The sequence below is a fragment of the Chiloscyllium plagiosum genome, unplaced genomic scaffold (assembly GCF_037043375.1).
Source record: "Chiloscyllium plagiosum isolate Xiang-an unplaced genomic scaffold, Cpla_swu_hap1 HiC_scaffold_5, whole genome shotgun sequence".
NCBI classification, from domain to species: domain Eukaryota; kingdom Metazoa; phylum Chordata; class Chondrichthyes; order Orectolobiformes; family Hemiscylliidae; genus Chiloscyllium; species Chiloscyllium plagiosum.
The window spans coordinates 104,902,324-104,921,306 of record NW_028270143.1 but is presented as its reverse complement, the minus strand read 5'-3'; the positions used below and the strand labels follow the sequence as shown (position 1 = coordinate 104,921,306).

Genomic DNA, 18,983 nt, shown 5'->3' with positions numbered 1-18,983 from the left:
GCTTTTCCAGCACCATTCTAATCGTGTCAACCATGTTGCTGTGGGTCTGAGCCAAACTAGTAAGAAGTGGTCAATTTCCTTCCTTAAAGGACATGAGTGAACCAGATGGTTTTATGACAATTGATGATAGTCATAGTCACCATTACAGTGACTAACTTTCAATTGTAGGTTTTATTAACTTAAGGTGAGTTGTCACAATGGTATTTTTACCCATGTTTCCAGCAAATTAGCCTGAGTCTCTGGATTAGTAGGCCAATGACGTAGAAATGTGGAAAATAGGATTGAGAGTAGGCCATTTGGCCCCTCAAGCATGTGCCATTCAATATGATCGAGCTTGTCATCATACCGAGTCCCCTGTAGACAGAGTACTAAATGTCATAGATTAGATTAGATTCCCTACAGTGTGGGAACAGGCCCTTCGGTCCCAACAAGTCCACACCGACCCTCCGAAGAGTAACCCACCCAGACCATTTCCCTCTGACTAATGCACCTAACACTATGGGCAATTTAGCATGGCCAATTCACATGACCTGTCATGTGCAAGTGAGATCTAGCTAAAGCAATAAACAGTTCTGAAGAAGGGTTTCTTGACCCAAAACATTAACTCTGCTTTGTCTCCACAGATGCTGCCAGACCTGCTGAGTATTTCCAGCAATTTTTGCTTTTATGTCTGATTCCCAGCATCCGCAGTTCTTTTGGTTATTTTGTTTCAGTAATTATCTCCTCTGACTTGTATTCTATTGTGTTGACTTTATGTGAAGGAAGTAGTTTCATTGCCACTGCTTTGTGCAAATTGCAAATTGCAACAGAACAGTTCTAGTTTAAGTTCCATGTTCAAGATTTTATTGTATATACATGGCACCAATTGCATTACACACTTTTTACATCCTCAAAAAAGGCTCGTATGTTCTCAGTTGCTAACGGAGCCGAACAAAAGTACCCAATCTTCTTACATATCGTGTCGCATGACACAGAATATTAATCTTTTTACATTTGTTAAATATGAAATTTAAAAATTAAGACAGCAAAAATATCAGGAAATGTACAGTCAATTTGTTATGAGTAACACTGTTTCTTGTCATCATGACTTAAAGACCACAAAACAAATTCCAGACACTAAAATTGGACAGAAATGTCTTTCTGTTATTGGTGCAGAGTTGAAAGCAAAAATGTACTCTGTACCACATGTATTAATCGGAACGGAAATTCTGAAAGGAAAAGCTGCCTTTTTACTTTCTGTATTACCTGAGCTCTCCAGAGTCTCTCTCTGTCCCTAAATCCGATTCTAATCATTCACAAATAAGACCAAGTCGTTAATGGGAAACTACCCCGTAACGCTGTCAGTGCGAGATTTTTTAATGAACTGTTCTGCCTATTTCCAGAATCTGCAGAAAGATCTTTGCAATGCCTGTTTAAAACTAATCCGCTGTATGAGCCTTCACTTAAAACAGAAAACCAAACGTGGATGCACAGCATGCGAAAGAAATATTGCCCCGAGCAGAGGCTAAAGGGCTCAGGGTGAGGGGCCTGAAGGTCCACAGACCAAGCTCACAATGGATTTACCAGATCCCTGTTCACTGCTTCCCTCTAGTGCTGACCCAGCCAGAGATCAGTGGGTTGGCACTCAATTCACATGGGGCTCCATATTCAAGTGGAAGCCAGCCACCGGGAGACTCGAAGACTGCATATTGGTTTGGACATCAACCCTTTGAAAAACACAGGTCCTCTGATCCAATCATGAAGCAGGTTTTTAATTGGATAAGCAGCACTCCTGTCCAAATTGGGATACCTCGGCAGCAGGAAAATTCATGTTCAATATGTAATAGAGCTCCGACAGACATCTTCATGTACAAATCGGGGAGGTGATGGTGGGGCAGAGGGAGGGAGCATGCACCATGCAGACTAGTCTTTAGTTAAAGGCCTAACCAGCAGTTTCTAAAGAGATGGCTGGAGGCTGCTACGAATAAATGACCTCAGGAATTTTATTTGGTTGGGGTGAACAGGGAAATGTTCTCGAATAACAGCTTTCGGTGTGAAGACGTGTGCATTTCAGATGGTTCAGGGCTAATTTTCTCGCTGACGTGGTCATATTTTTTGGAACATGCTGCTTCAGCCAAGCATGTAATCCAATCTATTTCAAATCTGAATTCGAAAATAAAACCTGCATCTTTTAAAAAGTCTTTCCAAAATTGTACTGCGGACATGTGTTGATAACATTACTGCTCTGTTGTAAGTGTGGGTGATCATATCACAGAGTGGAAAAAAAGTTAGAAAAACAGAGTAATACTTAGAAATGGACTGTTTTTCACAATTATTAGCAGTTTTTCATTTTCTGCCTCACTGAAGTAAACTGAAGCCGATAGCCACATATGCAGGAGAGTGAGTCTGAGTTGTCAGCGACAAATGATATTTTTGTGAGTGATACCTCTCCTTCTGGCTTGACAAATGGTATAAGTTTTGCAGTGTTTGTCAAGAGGCCTTTCAAAGATCCCAGGCAAGACCTAAATAAGAGACTTGTGTCTGAGTGTTGCTTCAGGATTCTATAATTGCTGTTGAACTCCATTTGCATAGTTGAACGGCCTCGTGCCTGTGTTGGGAGGGGCAGGCAGATTGCTCATCCACTTGCAAGTCCAGCTGAGTGTGGCATCGGTTTGGGTCACCATGAGATATATAGGAGCAGAATTGGGCCATTCGGCCCATTGATTCCACACGGACCTTCCGAAGAGCATCCCACTCTGACCCAGCCCCCACTCTATCCCTATAACCCCGTATTTAACATGTCTAATCCATCTGCACATCATGCACAATTTAGCATGGTCAACCCTCCTAACCTGCAAATCTTTAGACTGTGGAATGAAACTGGAGCACCTGGAGGAAACCCACATAGACACGGGGAGAATGTAAAACTCCACACAGGCAGTCACCCGAGGTTGGAATCCAACCTGGGGTCCCTGGCCTGGTAAGGCAGCAGTGTGAATCACTGAGCCAAGAAGCTGCCCTATTCAATCATGGCTGGTATGTTTCTCAACTCCATTCTCCCTGTAACCCTTGATCCCTTCACCGACAAAGAATCTACCTATCTCAGTCAATGACTTGGTCTCCACAGCCTTCTGTGGCAATGTGTTCCACAGATTCACCACCCTCTGGCTGAAAGAACCCATCTCAGTTCTAAAGGGTCGTCCCTTCACTTTGAAGTTATGTCTTTGTGTCCCAGTCTTACCTACAGGTGGAAACATTTTCTCCAGGTCCACTCTATCCAGGCCTCTCAGTATTCTGTAAGTTTCATGGGTCATGTGTGTCAATGGGGCAATTCTCCCTATCCCCCACTTTACAACATCTAGCTGCTGGTTGTTTTCTGGTGTAGCCGTGAGTTCATTCTCTCAGCTCTGGTTTCATGGGGTTTTTTTTCTCCTGTTTTCTATAAAACGTTTGATCAACCCTTAAACTGAAAACCTAATTGTGGAAGTATGATTCTCGAACAGGCCAGAATCCTTAGTTAGGTTTCACTCGGGTTCTACCCCCATTTCCTAGAGAGTTGGCTGTCTTGACTCAAAAAGAGATTGTTGTGCTTCTCTGAACAGCTCATTGCTTGGCGTTAATTCATTCATGTCTAACTTGTGATATGGTGATATTTATCTCAGCAATAAACTGGACTGATTCGGGTGGAGCTAAGGCTGCTTTTTGCGGTGATAGCTCAATTTAAGTTTGCTTTTCACCAAAATTGAATAATCACTTTAAACCAATCAATGTTTGGACATTAATTGGAAAAGATTTGTGCATTGGGAGACTGTGCATAAATTTCAGATTATTAAGAAATTAATTCTTAAATTATATTTAACGGGCTCAGCAAATGAGCATTTGGAAGGAAAGCACCCTATCAGAAAACTTGATGAAAGAAGGATTTTATCTCTCCCCCTAAAGTGCTTGTCACGTCAGTTGTTGGGCCAACAGTTTGCGTTTCCGATTCAATGTTGTTGAATTTTGTTAATTTTGAGCTGCAGTGTAAGAAACGGAGGATTGTGTGATTCTGTCAGGCAATTCATTGTCGATGGGGCAATGGAGCTCCGTAATACTGTGAACAGTTTTTGAGACTGGTCGTGATGGGGGCAGTAGAGGGTTGCGGTGAGGCGACGGCGTGAAGCTGTCTTCTGAAGAAACGGGGGAGTTTTGGAGGTTAGCTTTTCACGTTCTTTTGTTGAAGTCCATATTAAAAATCACAAGCCAGTGCCTGTGCCTGCTGTCCCTCCGCAGTTGGCAGAAACTGATCTTGCTCCGGTGGTTTCTTTACCCAGGTGCCCAGGTCGGCTTTCCGCAATGCCTTAAACAGCTGCTGCTTGGCCACCTGGTATGGCTCGGCTGCCAGTTTGGCTTCGCAGTACATGGATGGCGCTCCCTGAAGGTTTGAGCCTCGTGTACTCAGCTGTGGAAAGGAAGAAAACAGAACGAGTGAGCCGGTGCAGGCAGGAGACTCAAACAGATGTGCAATTTCCACATTTAGTTTCTCCAAGCAGTTTCCCGGCTTGCACACCTTGTCTACTTCCCATGAAGGGTTTTATATAAAAATAAGAGCATTAAAATAACGATACGGGTCTGGTCACTGCTGCTGCTGGTGCTGGTGCAGGTGCAATGAAATGTTATAAGGCATTTGCATATAAAGACTAAAACTCCATCTGTGCAAAAATTGAAATGATTTCAAATAAATTACAACGTAGGCTGAAGCACTTCCAAAAATATGCTCCTTTGTCATTGTAATGTTTAATGAAAGGCTTCTTCACTATTAGGTAGGTCTGGTTTAGTTGTCGGCAGGATTGTCCAGGATTCGAGGGTTTGACTTATAAGGTGAAGTTATAATCACTTCACAGAGCCCAGTACCAAATCATTTGTCACTGGTTTAATCAGATTTTAGTCATTGACAAGCTAGAGTCTGGCAATGTCTACCATGCTGGACTTTGATGTTGTAATAGAAGTTTATAATATGTTATTACTATTATTGGTTATAAAGTAGAGATAGGTAGGTTTGGGTCTTTGTTCTGTGAAGGTGCCTGGCTTCTTTTTAAGGATCAGAAACTTTTTTTTTAGCAATGATTCAAGAATTCGTGAGATGAAGATAAATGAATAGACAAGCTAATGGGTGAAATCATTGCTGATGTTTTATTAACTTGAAAACAGCCCACATTACAGAAGAGGAGGTTCTGGCAGTCTTTAAAAAAATATAAAGGTGGATAAATGTCCAGGACCTTATCAAGTATATCACAGGATGCTGTGGGAAATGAGGGAAGAAAGTTTGAGCCCTCTAGCAGACATATTTGCATCATGTATAGCCACAAATGAAGTGCTGGAGGACTGGAGGGTGGCTAATGTTGTGCCTTTATTTCCGAAAAGTTGTAAGGAGAAGCCTGGGAACTACAGACCAATGAGACTGACATCAGTGGTGGGTAAGTTGTTGCAGGTGATTTTAAGAGGTAGGATTTACGTGCATTTGGAGAGGCAAGGGTTGATTAGGAATAGTCAGCATCGTTTTGTGTGTGGGAAATCATGTCTCACAAACTTGATTGAGATTTTGAGGATGTGACGAAACAGATAGATGAGGGCAGAGCAGTAGACGTTATCTACATGGACAAAGAACATTTGATCAGGTTCCACATTGTAAATTGGTTAGTAAAGTTAAATCACATGGGATTCAGGGGGAGATTGCCAATTGGATACAAAATTGACTTAACAGTAGGAGGTGGTAAAGGGTTGGTTTTTCAGACTGGAGGCATGTGACCAGCAATGTTCTGCAGGGATAGGTGATGAGGCCACTGTTGTTTGTCATTTATATAAATGATTTGGATGAGAATTTAGAAGGCATGGTTGGTAAGTTTGAGGATGACACCAAAATTTGTGGCATAATGGACAGTGAAGAAGGTTATACTGCTGATGCAATGAAATGTTATCAGGCATTTGCATATAAAGATTAAAACTCCATCTGGGATCTTGATCAATTGGGCCAATAGGATGAGAAATGGCAGATGGAGTTTAATTTGGATAAATGTAAGGCATCGCATTTTGGTAAAACGAACAAGGGCCGGATGTATACAGTCAATGGTAAGGCCCTGGGTAGTGCTGTTGAACAGAGAGACCAGGGGTTCAGTTACTTTGAAAGTTGTGTAACCGGTTGACAAGAGTGGATAAGAAGGCATTTAGCATGCGTGCCTTCATTGCTCAAACTATTGAGTATTGGAGTTGGGATGTCATCTTGAGGTTGTACAGGATGTTGGTGAGAACACTTCTGGAATACTGTCCGCAGTTCTGGTCGCCCAACTGTAGGAAGAATATTTTTAAGTTGGAGAGGATTCAGAAAAGATATTGCTGGGATTGGAAGTTTTGAGTTATAAGGAGAAGCAGTATTGGCTGGGATTTTTTTCACTGGACTGTAGGAGGTTGAATGGTGACTTCATAGAGGTTTATAACACCATGAGGGGTATAGATAAGGTGAATAGCAAAGTTTTTTTCCCTTCAAATAGGGGAGTTCAAAACTAGAGGACATATTTTTAAGATGTCGAAGAGAAAGATTAAAAAGAGTCTTAAGGGGCAAATTTCTCACTCAGAGGCTGGTTTGGCTCTCTGTGGAATGAACAGCCAGAGGAAGTAGTAGTTGCAGGAACAGTTACAATAGTTAAAAGACTTTTGCACAGGTGCATGAATCGGCCAGGTTTAGAGGGATATAGGCCAAGCAAGGCAGGTGGAACTAGTTTAGTTTGTGAAGCATGGTCAGCATGGATGAGTTGCTCAGAAGGGTCTGTTTCCATGATGTAATGACTCTATGACTCTTTAAGTTGATGACCTATAGAATTGAAATGTCAGAGCCCCAAAGCAGGTTCAGCAGAAGAGAAAGATTCAGACCAACAACAGAGCAGTTTATTTTCAGCAAAGTCCAAGCCATGAGAGTTGGAAGAAAACCTTAGGCTGTTTCACCTGTCCGAGTATTGTAGTCAGAACTGGAGAAACTGTGAGGATTACTTAGAGTTCAGTGAAGAAATATTAATGAATGCCCCTGTGTTCTGGGGCAAACACTAATTGAAAGACCATAAGACCAGAAAATATGGGAGGATAATTAGGCCATTCAGCCCATCAGATCAGCTCCACCATTTGATCATGACTGATTGGCTTCTCAACTCCATTCTCCCACCTTCTTGAACTTACTCTTGATCCGCTTACTAATCAGGAACCTATCTATCTTTGTCTTAAATTAACTCAATGACTTGGCATCCACAGCCCTCTGCAGCAGTGAATTCCACAGATTCACCACCCTCTAGTTGAAGAAATGTCTCCTTAGCTCAGTTCTAAAGAGTCATTCTTTCTTTCTGAGGCTATGCCCTCGGGTCCTAGTCTCTCCTATTGGTGGAAATATCTTCTCCACATCCACGCTATCCAAGTGTCTCAGTGTTATGTAAGTTGCAATGAGATCCCTATTTATCTTTCTAAACTCCATCGAGTACAGATATGGAGTCCTCATCCACTCCTTGTATGACAAGCTCTTCGTCCCCAGGATCATTCTTGTAAACCTCCTCTGGAACCCCTCCAATGCCAGTGCATCCTTCCTTACATACAGGGCCCAAAATTGCTCACAATATTCCAAACGCAGTCTGACCAGAGCCTTATACAGCCTCAGCAGTACGTCCTGCTCTTGTACTCTCGCCCTTTTGAAATGAATACTAACATTTCACTTTCCTTCCTAATGGCCAACTGAGCCTGCATATTAACCTTAAGAGAATCCTGAACTAGGATTCCCAAGTCCCTTTGTGCTTCAGTTTTCAGAAGCCTTTCCCCATTTAGAACATAGTTGACACATCTATTCTTCCCACAATAATGCAAACCTCATACCTTCCCACATTGTATTCTATCTGCTACTTCTTTGCCCACTCTCTGAGCCTGTGCAAGTCATTTTGCAGCCTCTCTGCTTCCTCACCAGTACCTGTCCCTCCAACTACCTTTGTGCCATCTGCAAACTCTGCAACAGTGCCCTCAGTTCCAGTTTCCAGATTGTTAATGAATAAGTGTATAATCGTACTCCCAACATTGACCTCTGCGGAACTCCACTAGTCATCAGATGCCATCCTGAAAAAGACCCCTTTGTCCCGACTCTCTGATGCTTGCCAGTTAGCCAATCCTCTGTCCATGCCAGCACATGTGGGCGGCATGGTGGCACAGTGGTTAGCACTGTTGCCTCACAGCGCCTGAGACCCGGGATCAATTCCCGACTCAGGCGACTGACTGTGTGGAGTTTGCATGTTCTCCCCGTGTCTGCGTGGGTTTCCTCCGGGTGCTCCGGTTTCCTCCCACAGTCCAAAGATGTGCAGGTCAGGTGAATTGGCCGTGCTAAATTGCCCGTAGTGTTAGGTAAGGGGTAAATGTAGGGGTATGGGTGGGTTGCGCTTCGGCGGGTCGGTGTGATCTTGTTGAGCCGAAGGGCCTGTTTCCACACTGTAATCTAATCTAATCTAATCTAACCTTGCCCCTAATACCATGCGGTCTGATCATATTTAGCAGCCTCCTGTGCAGCAACTTGTCAAAGGCCTTCTGAAAATCCAAACAGTTTACATCCATTGGCTCTCCTTTGTTTAACTTGCTTGTTAACACCTCGAAGAATTTTAACAGATTTGTCAGGCATGACCTCCACTTGTCAAAGCTGTGCTGACCCAATCTTATTTTATCATGCTCGTCTAAGTACTCTGCAAATTCATCCTAAGTAAGGGACTCTAAAATCTTGGTAATAACCAAGGTCAGGCTAACCAGCTTGTAGCTTTCTGTCTTCTAACTCTCTCCCTTGTTAAATAGGGTTGTTACCTTAGTCATTTTCTCATCCTTTGGGAACTTCCCTGACTCCAGTGATTCCTGAAAAATCACCACCAATGAGAGAATCACATTTGGTGAAAGTGCATAAATTCATCAATTGAAAATATGACTTTGTCAGTTGAGAAAGAAATTTTAAAGTGAAGCTGGGAATGATACCTCACTCGTGTTGATGTCTGTCAGTATACTCCCTGGAGGAAGGGCTGAACCTTTCCTTTTGCTACTTATGATGAGATATTTTCAAATTATTTCACCAAATGTAGTTTTATCTTTTTTCGTATGGTAAACCAATGCAGTCTTGTGGTCGTGACTGAACACCATTGTAACAGCCTGATAAAAATAAAACATACTGACTATTGATCCAGCCTCACCCTTCGACCTGACTTAAGATTATATGACCATAAGAATTAGAAGCAGGAAGTAGGCCATTTGGCTCCCTCCCCCATCCTGATTCACCATTCAGTAGGATCATGTCTCATCCAACATTCCTCACATGAATTTTGCTGCATTTTCCCCATAACCCTTGATTTCCCCGACTGATCAAGAATCTATCTATCCCATCCTTAAGTATGTACAAGGACTCTGCCCCACAGCTCTCTGTGGCAAGGAATTCCAAAGACCCACAACCCTCTGAGTGAAGAAATTCCTCCTCATCTCAGTCGTAAATTGATGCTCATTTATTTTGAGACCATGCTCTCTTATCCTAGACTCTCCTATGAGTGGAAACATTCTCTTAGTGTTTACCCTGTCAAGACCATCAAGAATCCTATCTGTTTCAATGAGATTATGTCTCATTCTTCTGAACTCCAGTGAGCAGAGTCCCAACCTGTTTGGCCTTTATTCATAAGACAATCCATCCATATCAGGGATTATCCTAGTGAACCTCCTCTGAACTGCCTCCAATGAAATGATATCTTGCCCTAAGTAAGGGAACAAAAACCGCTCACAGTAGTCCAGATGTGGTCTCACCAACAACTTGCATATTTGTAGTAAGACATTCCTTCTCTTTTATTCCAAGCCCTTTGAAATAAGGACCAATGTTCCATTAATCTTCCTGATTACCCGCAGCACCTGTGTACACAAAATCTAAGCTAATCTCCCAGTACTGTCCTGTTAAACTGCTAGAGATGCTGTGTCTCAGATGGGATGTTAAACCAATGACTCAACATAAATATAACTATAAACATTTGGATAAATATAAATAGAGATAAAACTAAATGTCAAAATAAATAAATATAAAACAGATATAAATTCTCCCAAAGTGAAAAAGAATATTTGAGTCCCATCTGATGTTCAAGCCAATATTCATCCCACAGTCAACAAGTAAATCAATAGATAATCTGTTACATTCCTGTATGGCTAGGTGTCTCAGGTATCTGTGTCATGTGTTTGCATGTGTGCATATGTGTGTAAATGTGAGTGCATGTGCATGTGTGTGTGTTTGTATGTGAAAATCATTGGGGTCTGTGGGTGTATGGTGATAGTGTGCGTGTGTATATGTCAGCGTGTGGGTGAGTGCGCCTGTGTGCATGTTGGTGGTGTGTACGTGTATGTTACTGCGGTGTGTGTATGTTGGTGTGTTTGTGTGTGTGTTGGCGCATGTATATGTTAATGGTCTGTGTCTGGAGCTGGCATTTGTGTATGCTGGTGGGTGTGTATGTTGGTGAGGAGTGTGCATATGTTGGTGTGTGTGTCTGTTAGTGGGGTGCATGCATATGTGGGTGTGTGTATATGTTGGTGGGGTGTGTGTTTCTGTTAGTGAGGTGTATGTGTATGTTGGTATGTGAGTATGTTGGTGGGGTGTGTGAATGTCGATGTGTATGTATGTTGGTGGGGTGTGTGCATGTTGGTGTGTGTGTATGTTGGCGTGTGTGTATGTTGGCGGGGACTGTGTATATGTTGGTGGGGTGTGTATATGTTGGTGTGTGTGTTGGTGGGGTGTATATGTTGGTGGGGAGCGTGTGTATATTGTGGGTCTGTGTATGTTGGTGTGTATGTATGTTGATGGGGAGTGTGTGTATGTTGAAGGGATATGTTTGCATGGTGTGCCTGTGTGCATGTATGTTGGCATGTGTGTGTGTATGTTGGTGTGTTGTGGGTGTATGTTAGTGGGGAATTTGTGAGAGTGTGTATGTTGGTTTGTGTGTATATTGATGGGGTGTGTGTGTATGCTGGTGCGGTGTGTGTGTATGTTTGTGTGTGTGTTGATGTGTTCGTGTGTATATTCGTGGGTAACGAACCAGGCCAGGTGTTAGAATTAGAGGTAGGTGAGCACTTTGGGGATAGTGACCATAATTCGGTGATTTTTACTCTCGTGATGGAGAGGGATAAGTGTGTACTACAGGGCAAGAGTTATAGCTGGGGTCAGGGAAATTATGATGCGGTGAGGCATGACTTAGGATGTGTGGCTTGGAAAAGTAGACTCCAAGGCAAGAGTGTAAATGATATGTGGAGCTTGTTCAAGGAGCAACTATTGAGTGTCCTTGATAAATATGTACCTGTCAGGCAGGGAGGAAAGGGTCATGCGAGGGAGCTGTGGTTTAATAAGGAATTGGAATCCCTTGTTAAATGGAAGAGGGCGGCCTATCTCAAGATGAGACGTGAAGGTTCAATTGGGGCGATTGAGAGTTATAGGGTAGCCAGGAAGGACCTGAAGAGAGAGCTAAGAGCAGCAAGGAGGGGACATGAAAGGTCCTTAGTCGGTAGGATTAGGGAAAACCCTAAGGCTTTCTATAGGTATGTTAGGAATAAAAGAATGACTAGGGTAGGAATAGGTCCAGTCAAGGATAGTAGTGGGAAGTTGCGTGTGGAGGCGGAAGAGATTGGGGAGACACTGAATGAATACTTTTCTTCAGTATTTACTCAGGAACAGGGCATTGTCGTCGATGTGACTACTGAGTCACAAATAAGTAGAATGGATGGCTTTGAGGTATGTAGAGAAGAGGTGTTGGAAATCCTGGAAAAGGTGAAAATAGATAAGTCCCCTGGGCCTGATGGCATTTATCCTAGGATTCTCTGGGAAGCAAGGGAGGAGATTGCAGAGCCATTGGCCTTGATTTTTATGTCCTCTTTGTCTACAGGAGTAGTGCCAGAAGACTGGAGGATAGCAAATGTGGTTCCCTTGTTCAAAAAGGGGAGTAGGGATAACCCTAGTAACTATAGGCCGGTGAGTCTCACTTCTGTTGTGGGCAAAGTCTTAGAGAGAATTGTAAGGGATAGGATTTATGCACATCTGGATAGGAATAATGTGATCAAGGATAGTCAGCATGGTTTTGTGAAGGGCAGGTCGTGCCTCACAAACCTTATTGAATTCTTTGAAAAGGTGACGAAGGAGGTTGATGAGGGGAAAGCGGTAGATGTGGTATATATGGATTTTAGTAAGGCGTTTGATAAGGTTCCCCATGGTAGGCTACTTCAAAAAATACGGAGGTATGGCATTGAGGGCGAGTTGGAGGTTTGGATTAGGAATTGGCTGGATGGAAGAAGACAGAGGGTAGTAGTTGATGGTAAAGGTTCATCTTGGAGTGCAGTTACTAGAGGTGTTCCGCAAGGATCTATTTTGGGACCATTGCTGTTTGTCATTTTTATAAATGACCTGGAAGAGGGGTTAGAAGGTTGGGTGAGCAAGTTTGCGGATGATACGAAAGTCGGAGGAGTTGTTGACAGTGAGGAAGGATGTGGCAGGTTACAGCAGGATATAGAGAAGCTGCAGAGCTGGGCAGAAAGGTGGCAAATGGAATTCAATGTAGCTAAGTGTGAGGTGATTCACTTTGGGAAGAATAACAAAAAGATGGGGTACTGGGCTAATGGTCGGATACTTGGTAGTGTGGATGAGCAGAGGGATCTTGGTGTCCATGTACACAGATCTCTGAAAGTTGCCACCCAGGTAAATAGTGCGGTGAGGAAGGCATATGGCGTACTGGCTTTTATTGGTAGAGGAATTGAGTTCCGGAGTCCTGAGGTCATGATGCAGTTGTATAAGACTCTGGTGCGGCCGCATCTGGAATATTGTGTGCAGTTTTGGTCGCCATACTATAGGAAGGATGTGGAGGCACTGGAACGGGTGCAGAGGAGGTTTACCAGGATGTTGCTTGGTATGGAAGGAAGATCGTATGAGGAAAGACTGAGACACTTGGGGCTGTTTTCATTAGAGAAAAGAAGGTTTAGGGGTGACTTGATTGAGGTGTACAAGATGATTAGGGGGTTAGATAGGGTTGACAGTGTGAACCTTTTCCCGCATATGGAGTCGGGTATTACAAGGGGGCATAGCTTTAAATTAAGGGGGGGTAGATATAGGACTGAAGTTAGGGGTAGGTTCTTCACTCAGCGAGTCGTAAGTTCATGGAATGCCTTGCCAGTAGCAGTGGTGGACTCTCCCTCTTTATGGGCATTTAAGCGGGCATTGGATAGGTATATGGAGGATAGTGGGTTAGTATAGGTTAGGTGGGCTTGGATCGGCGCAACATCGAGGGCCAAAGGGCCTGTACTGCGCTGTATTCTTCTATGTTCTATGTTCTATATTAATGTGGTGTGTGTATGTTTGCGTGTGTGTATGTTGGTGGGGTGTGTGTGTATGTTGGTGGGGTGTGTATGACGATGTGTTTGTGTGTGTATATGTTGGTGGCATCTGTGTGTATGTTGGTTGGGTGTATGTGTATGTTGGTGTGTGTGTATATGTTGGTGCGTTTGCGTGTGTGTATTGGTGGTGTGTGTACGTTGATGTGTATGTGCTGGTGTGTATATGTTGGTGGGGCGTGTGTGCTGGTGTGTTTGTATGTTGACGTGTTTGTATGTTGACGTGTTTGTATGTGTATATATGTTGGTGGTGGGTGTTTGTTGGTAGGGTGTGTGTGAATATTGGCATGCGTGTATGTTGGTGGGGTGTGTGTATATATTGTTGGGGTGTGTGAATATGTAGGTGTGTTTGTGTGCATATGTTGATGTGTTTGTGTGTGTATGCATATGTTGCTGGTGTGTATGTTGGTGTGTTACTTCGATTAGATTACTTAGATTACTTACAGTGTGGAAACAACAAGTCCACACCGACTCGCTGAAGCGCAACCCACCCAGACCCATTCCCCTACACTTACCCCTGCCCCTAACACTACGGGCAATTTAGCATGGTCAATTCACCTAACCTGTACACTTTTGGACTGTGGGAGGAAACCGGAGCACCCAGAGGAAACCCACGCAGACACGGGGAGAAAGTGCAAACTCCACACAGTCAGTCGCCTGAGGTGGGAATTGAACCCGGTCTCTGGCGCTGTGAGGCAGCAGTGCTAGCGACTGTGCCGCCCATGTGTGTATGTTGGTGGTGTGTGTATGTTGATGTGTTTGTGTGTCTGTTGGTGTGTATACATTGATGGGTGTATGCTGGTGGGTGTGTCGGCTGATGTGTGTGTATGTTCGTGTGATTGTATATGTGTATATGGTGGTGGGGCGTGTATGTTGGCAGGTTGTATGCATATGTTAATGTTGTATGTGTGCATATGTTTGTAGGATGCGTGTGTATTTTGGCATGTGTGTATGTTGGTGGTGTGTGTACATGTATGTTGCAGTGTGTGTATGGTGGTGGGGTGTGTATATGCTGATGTGTGTGTATGTTTGTGGGGTGTTTATGTATGTTGGTGTGTGTATATTGGTAGGGTGTGTGTATGTTGGTGGAGTGGTGGAGTGTGTGCATATGTTGGTGTGTTTGTGTGTGCCTATGTTGGTGGGGTGTGTGTATATGTTGGTGTGTTTGTGTGTGTCTGTTTGTGGTGTATGTATGTTGATGTGTCTGTGTGAGTGCATATGTTGTGTGTGAATGTTGGTGAGGGTGTATGTGCATGTTGGTGTATGTATGTGTGTATGTTAGTGTGTATGTATGTTGGTGGGGTGTGTATGTATGTTGATGGGGTATGTGTGTATGGTGTGTCTGTGTGTGCATGTCGGTGTGGGTATGTTGGTGTGTTTGCGTGTGTATGTTAGTGGGTTATTTGTGTGTGTGTTGGTGTGTGTACATTGGTGTCTGTGTGTATGTTGGTGTATTTGTGTGTCTATATTGGTGTGCATATGTTGGTGGGGTATGTATATATGTTGGTATGTGTGTGTGTGTTGGTTGTGTGTGTATGTTGATGGTGTCTGTGTATGTTGATGTGTATGTATGCTGGTGTGTGTATATGTTGGTGGGGTGTGTGTATATTGGTGGGGCGTGTGTATGTTGATGTGCATGTTGGTGTGTTTGCGTTTGAGTATTGGTATGTGTGTATGTTGGTGAGGGGTATGTGTATGTTGGTGTGTGTGTGCATGTGTTGGTGGTGTGTGCATATGTTGCTATGTGCGTTTATGTTGGTGGGGTGTGTATGTATGTTGGTGTGTGTTTGTTGGTGGGATCTATGTGTATATTGGTGTGCTTGTGTGTGCATATTGATATTTGTTTGTTGGTGGGTGTATGTGTATGTTGCTGGGGTTTTTTGTATGTGTATGCTGGTGTGTGCGTGTATTTTGGTGTGTATGCATGCTTGTGTGTGTATGTTGCTGTGTGCATTTCTGTTGGTGGGGGTGTATGTGTACATACATTGGTGTGTGGTATGTTAGTGTGTGTAAGTTGGTGATGTATGTATGTTGGTGTGTGGTATGTTGGCTTGTGTGTACATGGTGGTGTGTGTGAATATGTTAGTGGTGTGTGTGCATATGTTGGTGGTGTGTGTATGTATATTGGTGTGTGCATGTTGGTGTGTGTGTATGTTGATGGGGTGTGCGTGTATGTTGGTGTGTGTGTATACATGTTGGCAGTGTGTGCGTATATGTTGGTGGAGTGTGTGTATGTTGGTGGGGTGTGTATATATGTTGGTGTGTGTGTTGGCGTGTGTGTACGTTCGTGTGTGTCTATGTTGGTGGAGCGTGTGTGTATGTTGGTGTGTGCATGTTAGTGGGCTGTGTATGTTGATATGTGTGTATGTTGGTGTGTGTGTGTATTTTGGTGGGGTGTGTATGTATGTTGGTGTGTGTGCATGTTGGTAGGGTGTGTGTGTATGTTGATGTGTATGTGTATTGATGGGGTTTGTGTATGTTGGTAGTGTGTGTGTTGGTAGGCTGTGTTTGTATGTTGGTATGTGTGCATATTGGTAGGGTGTGTGTGTATGTTGGTGTGTGTGTGTATATTGATGGGGTTTGTGTATGTTGGTAGTGTGTGTGTTGGTAGGCTCTGTATGTATGTTGGTATGTGTGCATGTTGGTAGGGAGTGTATATGTTGGTGAGATGTGTGTGCATGTTGGTGTGTTTGTACGTTGGTGGGATGTGTGTGTATGTTGGTGTGTGTGTATGTTGGTGTGTGTATGTATATGTCGATGTGTGTGTATGTTGGTGTTTGTATGTATGTGTTGGTGTGTGTATATGTTGGTGGGTGCATATGTTGGTGTGTGCATGTATGTTGGTGGGGTGTGTATATATTGGTGGGGTATGTTTGTGTGTGTTTGCATGCACAGTGCAGGATATCAGCATTATATTAGTGGAGACTGGAGGATAGGAGATTTAGTTGGAAATGCAGTTGCTGATCTTGATTTCTCACATTCGGTCACAGAACCTCTGTTGGGTCTGCAGTCCTCGGGGTCAGACTCTGGACATCGATTTCTCTGGCCAGCTGCTCCCATTTCCTTCTGAAGGGAGTGCTCCAGGGCATGCTGCAGCAATATATAGCTGGGTGTATACTTGGTCAGCTGTTACACTCAATACTTTTTAATGAGATTTTATTGATTTTCCATCAGAATTCTTTCCCATTGAAAGCTCAATTGATTTTCTATCATAAGCAACCTGTCCTTTTTAAAGTCATATACAGTGTATACTTAGTAAGAACTATAAGGATAAAAATTTTTTTTGCTTCTGTTTTTGAGCGCTGCTTAGCTTGTGTCAATCCCTTGAGGGAGGCATTGCAAAAACTTCATGCTACCTCCTTGTTTTGAATGATTGTAATATTCAGCCAGTGTGATGCATCCTGCTGGCTGGCTGAATGCTCAACATGGGATCCCAACTGTATTCACTTAAGTCTACCCCTTAAACAGGGAGCTGTACACATTACCCAGGAACTAGTCCTAACTGCCTATAGTTCACGTGATTGTCAGAGAAGAACACCATGTGGAGCAATGGACAAGACAGTAGGTTATACGGTTCTCAGATGTGACCCTAGTAGGTTGATAGGAAGAGATAGTCCATGTTACCCAAAGGGAATGGGAGCATGGGGCCAGAGAGATAGTTTCCCAGAGCCTGACCCTAAGAACTTGGCTAGAGTGCCACAAAATGCTCAATGACCTCAAGAGGGTGGTCAAGGTCAGTGAGTACATCATCACATCTTCCATCCAGCACACCACTAACCTCTCAGACTTCACAATGCACTCAACCATCAGCATTACTTGGCCGTGAGAACTTAAAGCGCTTATGCCCAAAACGTTGATTCTCCTGCTCCTCGGATGTTGCCTGGCCTGCTGTGTTTTTCCAGCACCACATTTTTCAACTCTGGTCTCCAGCATCTGTAGTCCTCACTTTCTCCTAGTGAGAACTTAATCCAGACTTCTGAAGTTCCACCTCACTAACAAAGACCTGCCACTGAAGCCAGCCTCATACCCAATTTGACAGGCTCCACATTTCCCCAAATATTCAGCGATGGCAGGCACATTGCAATGCACTTGGTGACATTCCTCCTTGCAGGGCATAGCATCTCATAATCACAGGTAACCAAGCAGAACTGGAAAAGATCCAGGTAAACCTGCATCACCTAGGGCCAACTGTGACACAGATGGTTGCATCAAGCATTGCTGACTGATTGATGATATATTCCTGCCTTACTGCCCTTTTCAAATCCTGCTTCACCCTCAGCTTGCTAACCAGCAAGATGAGCTTGTTACACCTAGTGTGACCACTAACTTCTTGCCATCCCAACCCCCTCTCCTAACTTTAAACCTTACTTTCTACATTTCTCCTTCACCTCTACTCCTCACCTTCAAATTGTATAACCTTTGATACCTGTACCACATATTGTTATAACCACTCAATTCAGCCCAACCTTCTGCTCAACCCCACTTATTTGTCCCAAAGATGATTGCTGAAAACACAGACACCCTCACACAATGTTTCAATAAACTGCTTTGAAGTATTATGGAAGCAAACCCCGTACTGTACTCAGTTCAATGAGGAATCAGGAACACTAACCCTTTGTGGTGTAAAATTATGTCCCAATACATGTGTGAATCATAATGTAACACATGTATTGGGCCAAGCAGTGGAATGTGGTGTAAAATTCCAAGCAGTGGAATGTGGTGAAACGGTTAAAAATTATGTCCCAATACATGTGTGAATCTAACCGGAATGGAGGTGTTGCTTAGTCCCGTGTGAATCTTCTTATCTGTATGTAACCAGAATGGAATGTGTTTTTTAGCCTTGCTCTGCTGTTCACATGAATGTTTATATCTGGAAAAGAGTATATCAGCTGGAAAAGTCTCCAGTTCGGTGAGTCTGCTCCGGGGTTACGTTTAACCGCCGAGCGTGGGTTGTTGGCAACCGCTCTACGAGAACTGACGGCTCCCAGTTTTTGTAACATGTAGAGTGAGTATAAGCCAGACCCGTTGTGCGACGCTGCGGGGAATAAAATGCCCATATTCTAGCAGTCTCACCTCTTGGTCGTTTGTTCTGTGTCAGACTACTCTCCTACGAACCTGACCTTGAGAATTTTTTAAAACACCCTTAAAGACATTCTTCTACTGGTGTCTGTTGAATTCAAACTAGACCCTTGGAATATTGACTCAACACTAACTGACTGTGCCACACAGTCTCAATATTAAGGCTTGATTTATTGATAGTCTTTCAGATGATATGGTAATGCTGAATTAATTGAAGACTGAACACTTGTTGTGCTGAAAGCTTTACACAACATTATTGTTCTAGATACAATGTAAGAGAGATATAATCCTTTAACTTGTCTCCAAACGTAAGGAAAGCTTGCTTCAAGAAAATGGCATGTGCAGGAGAATCGTTCAAAATGTCAGATCAATAATTTATGAACAAAAGAAAATTGCTCTCACAACTAATTCCTCTGGGATACAAATGCAAAGTCAAAGTTTAAAAGAATATTAGATTTTTAAAAATATCTGTTTTTCACTTACAATATAAATTA

General features: G+C 43.2%; 1 protein-coding gene across 2 annotated transcripts in view; it reads right to left on the bottom strand.

Moving 5' to 3' along the window:
• Positions 1 to 826: 826 nt before the first annotated feature.
• adarb2 (adenosine deaminase RNA specific B2 (inactive)) overlaps positions 827 to 18,983 on the bottom strand; it is a 748,761-nt gene continuing 730,604 nt past the window's right edge. For both annotated transcript variants that reach the window (XM_043690659.2, XM_043690662.2), the window contains one exon: positions 827 to 4,420. In XM_043690659.2, coding sequence (XP_043546594.2) covers positions 4,208 to 4,420 — 213 coding nt within the window. In that variant the 3' untranslated portion in view covers positions 827 to 4,207. The remainder of the gene's footprint in view (positions 4,421 to 18,983) is intronic.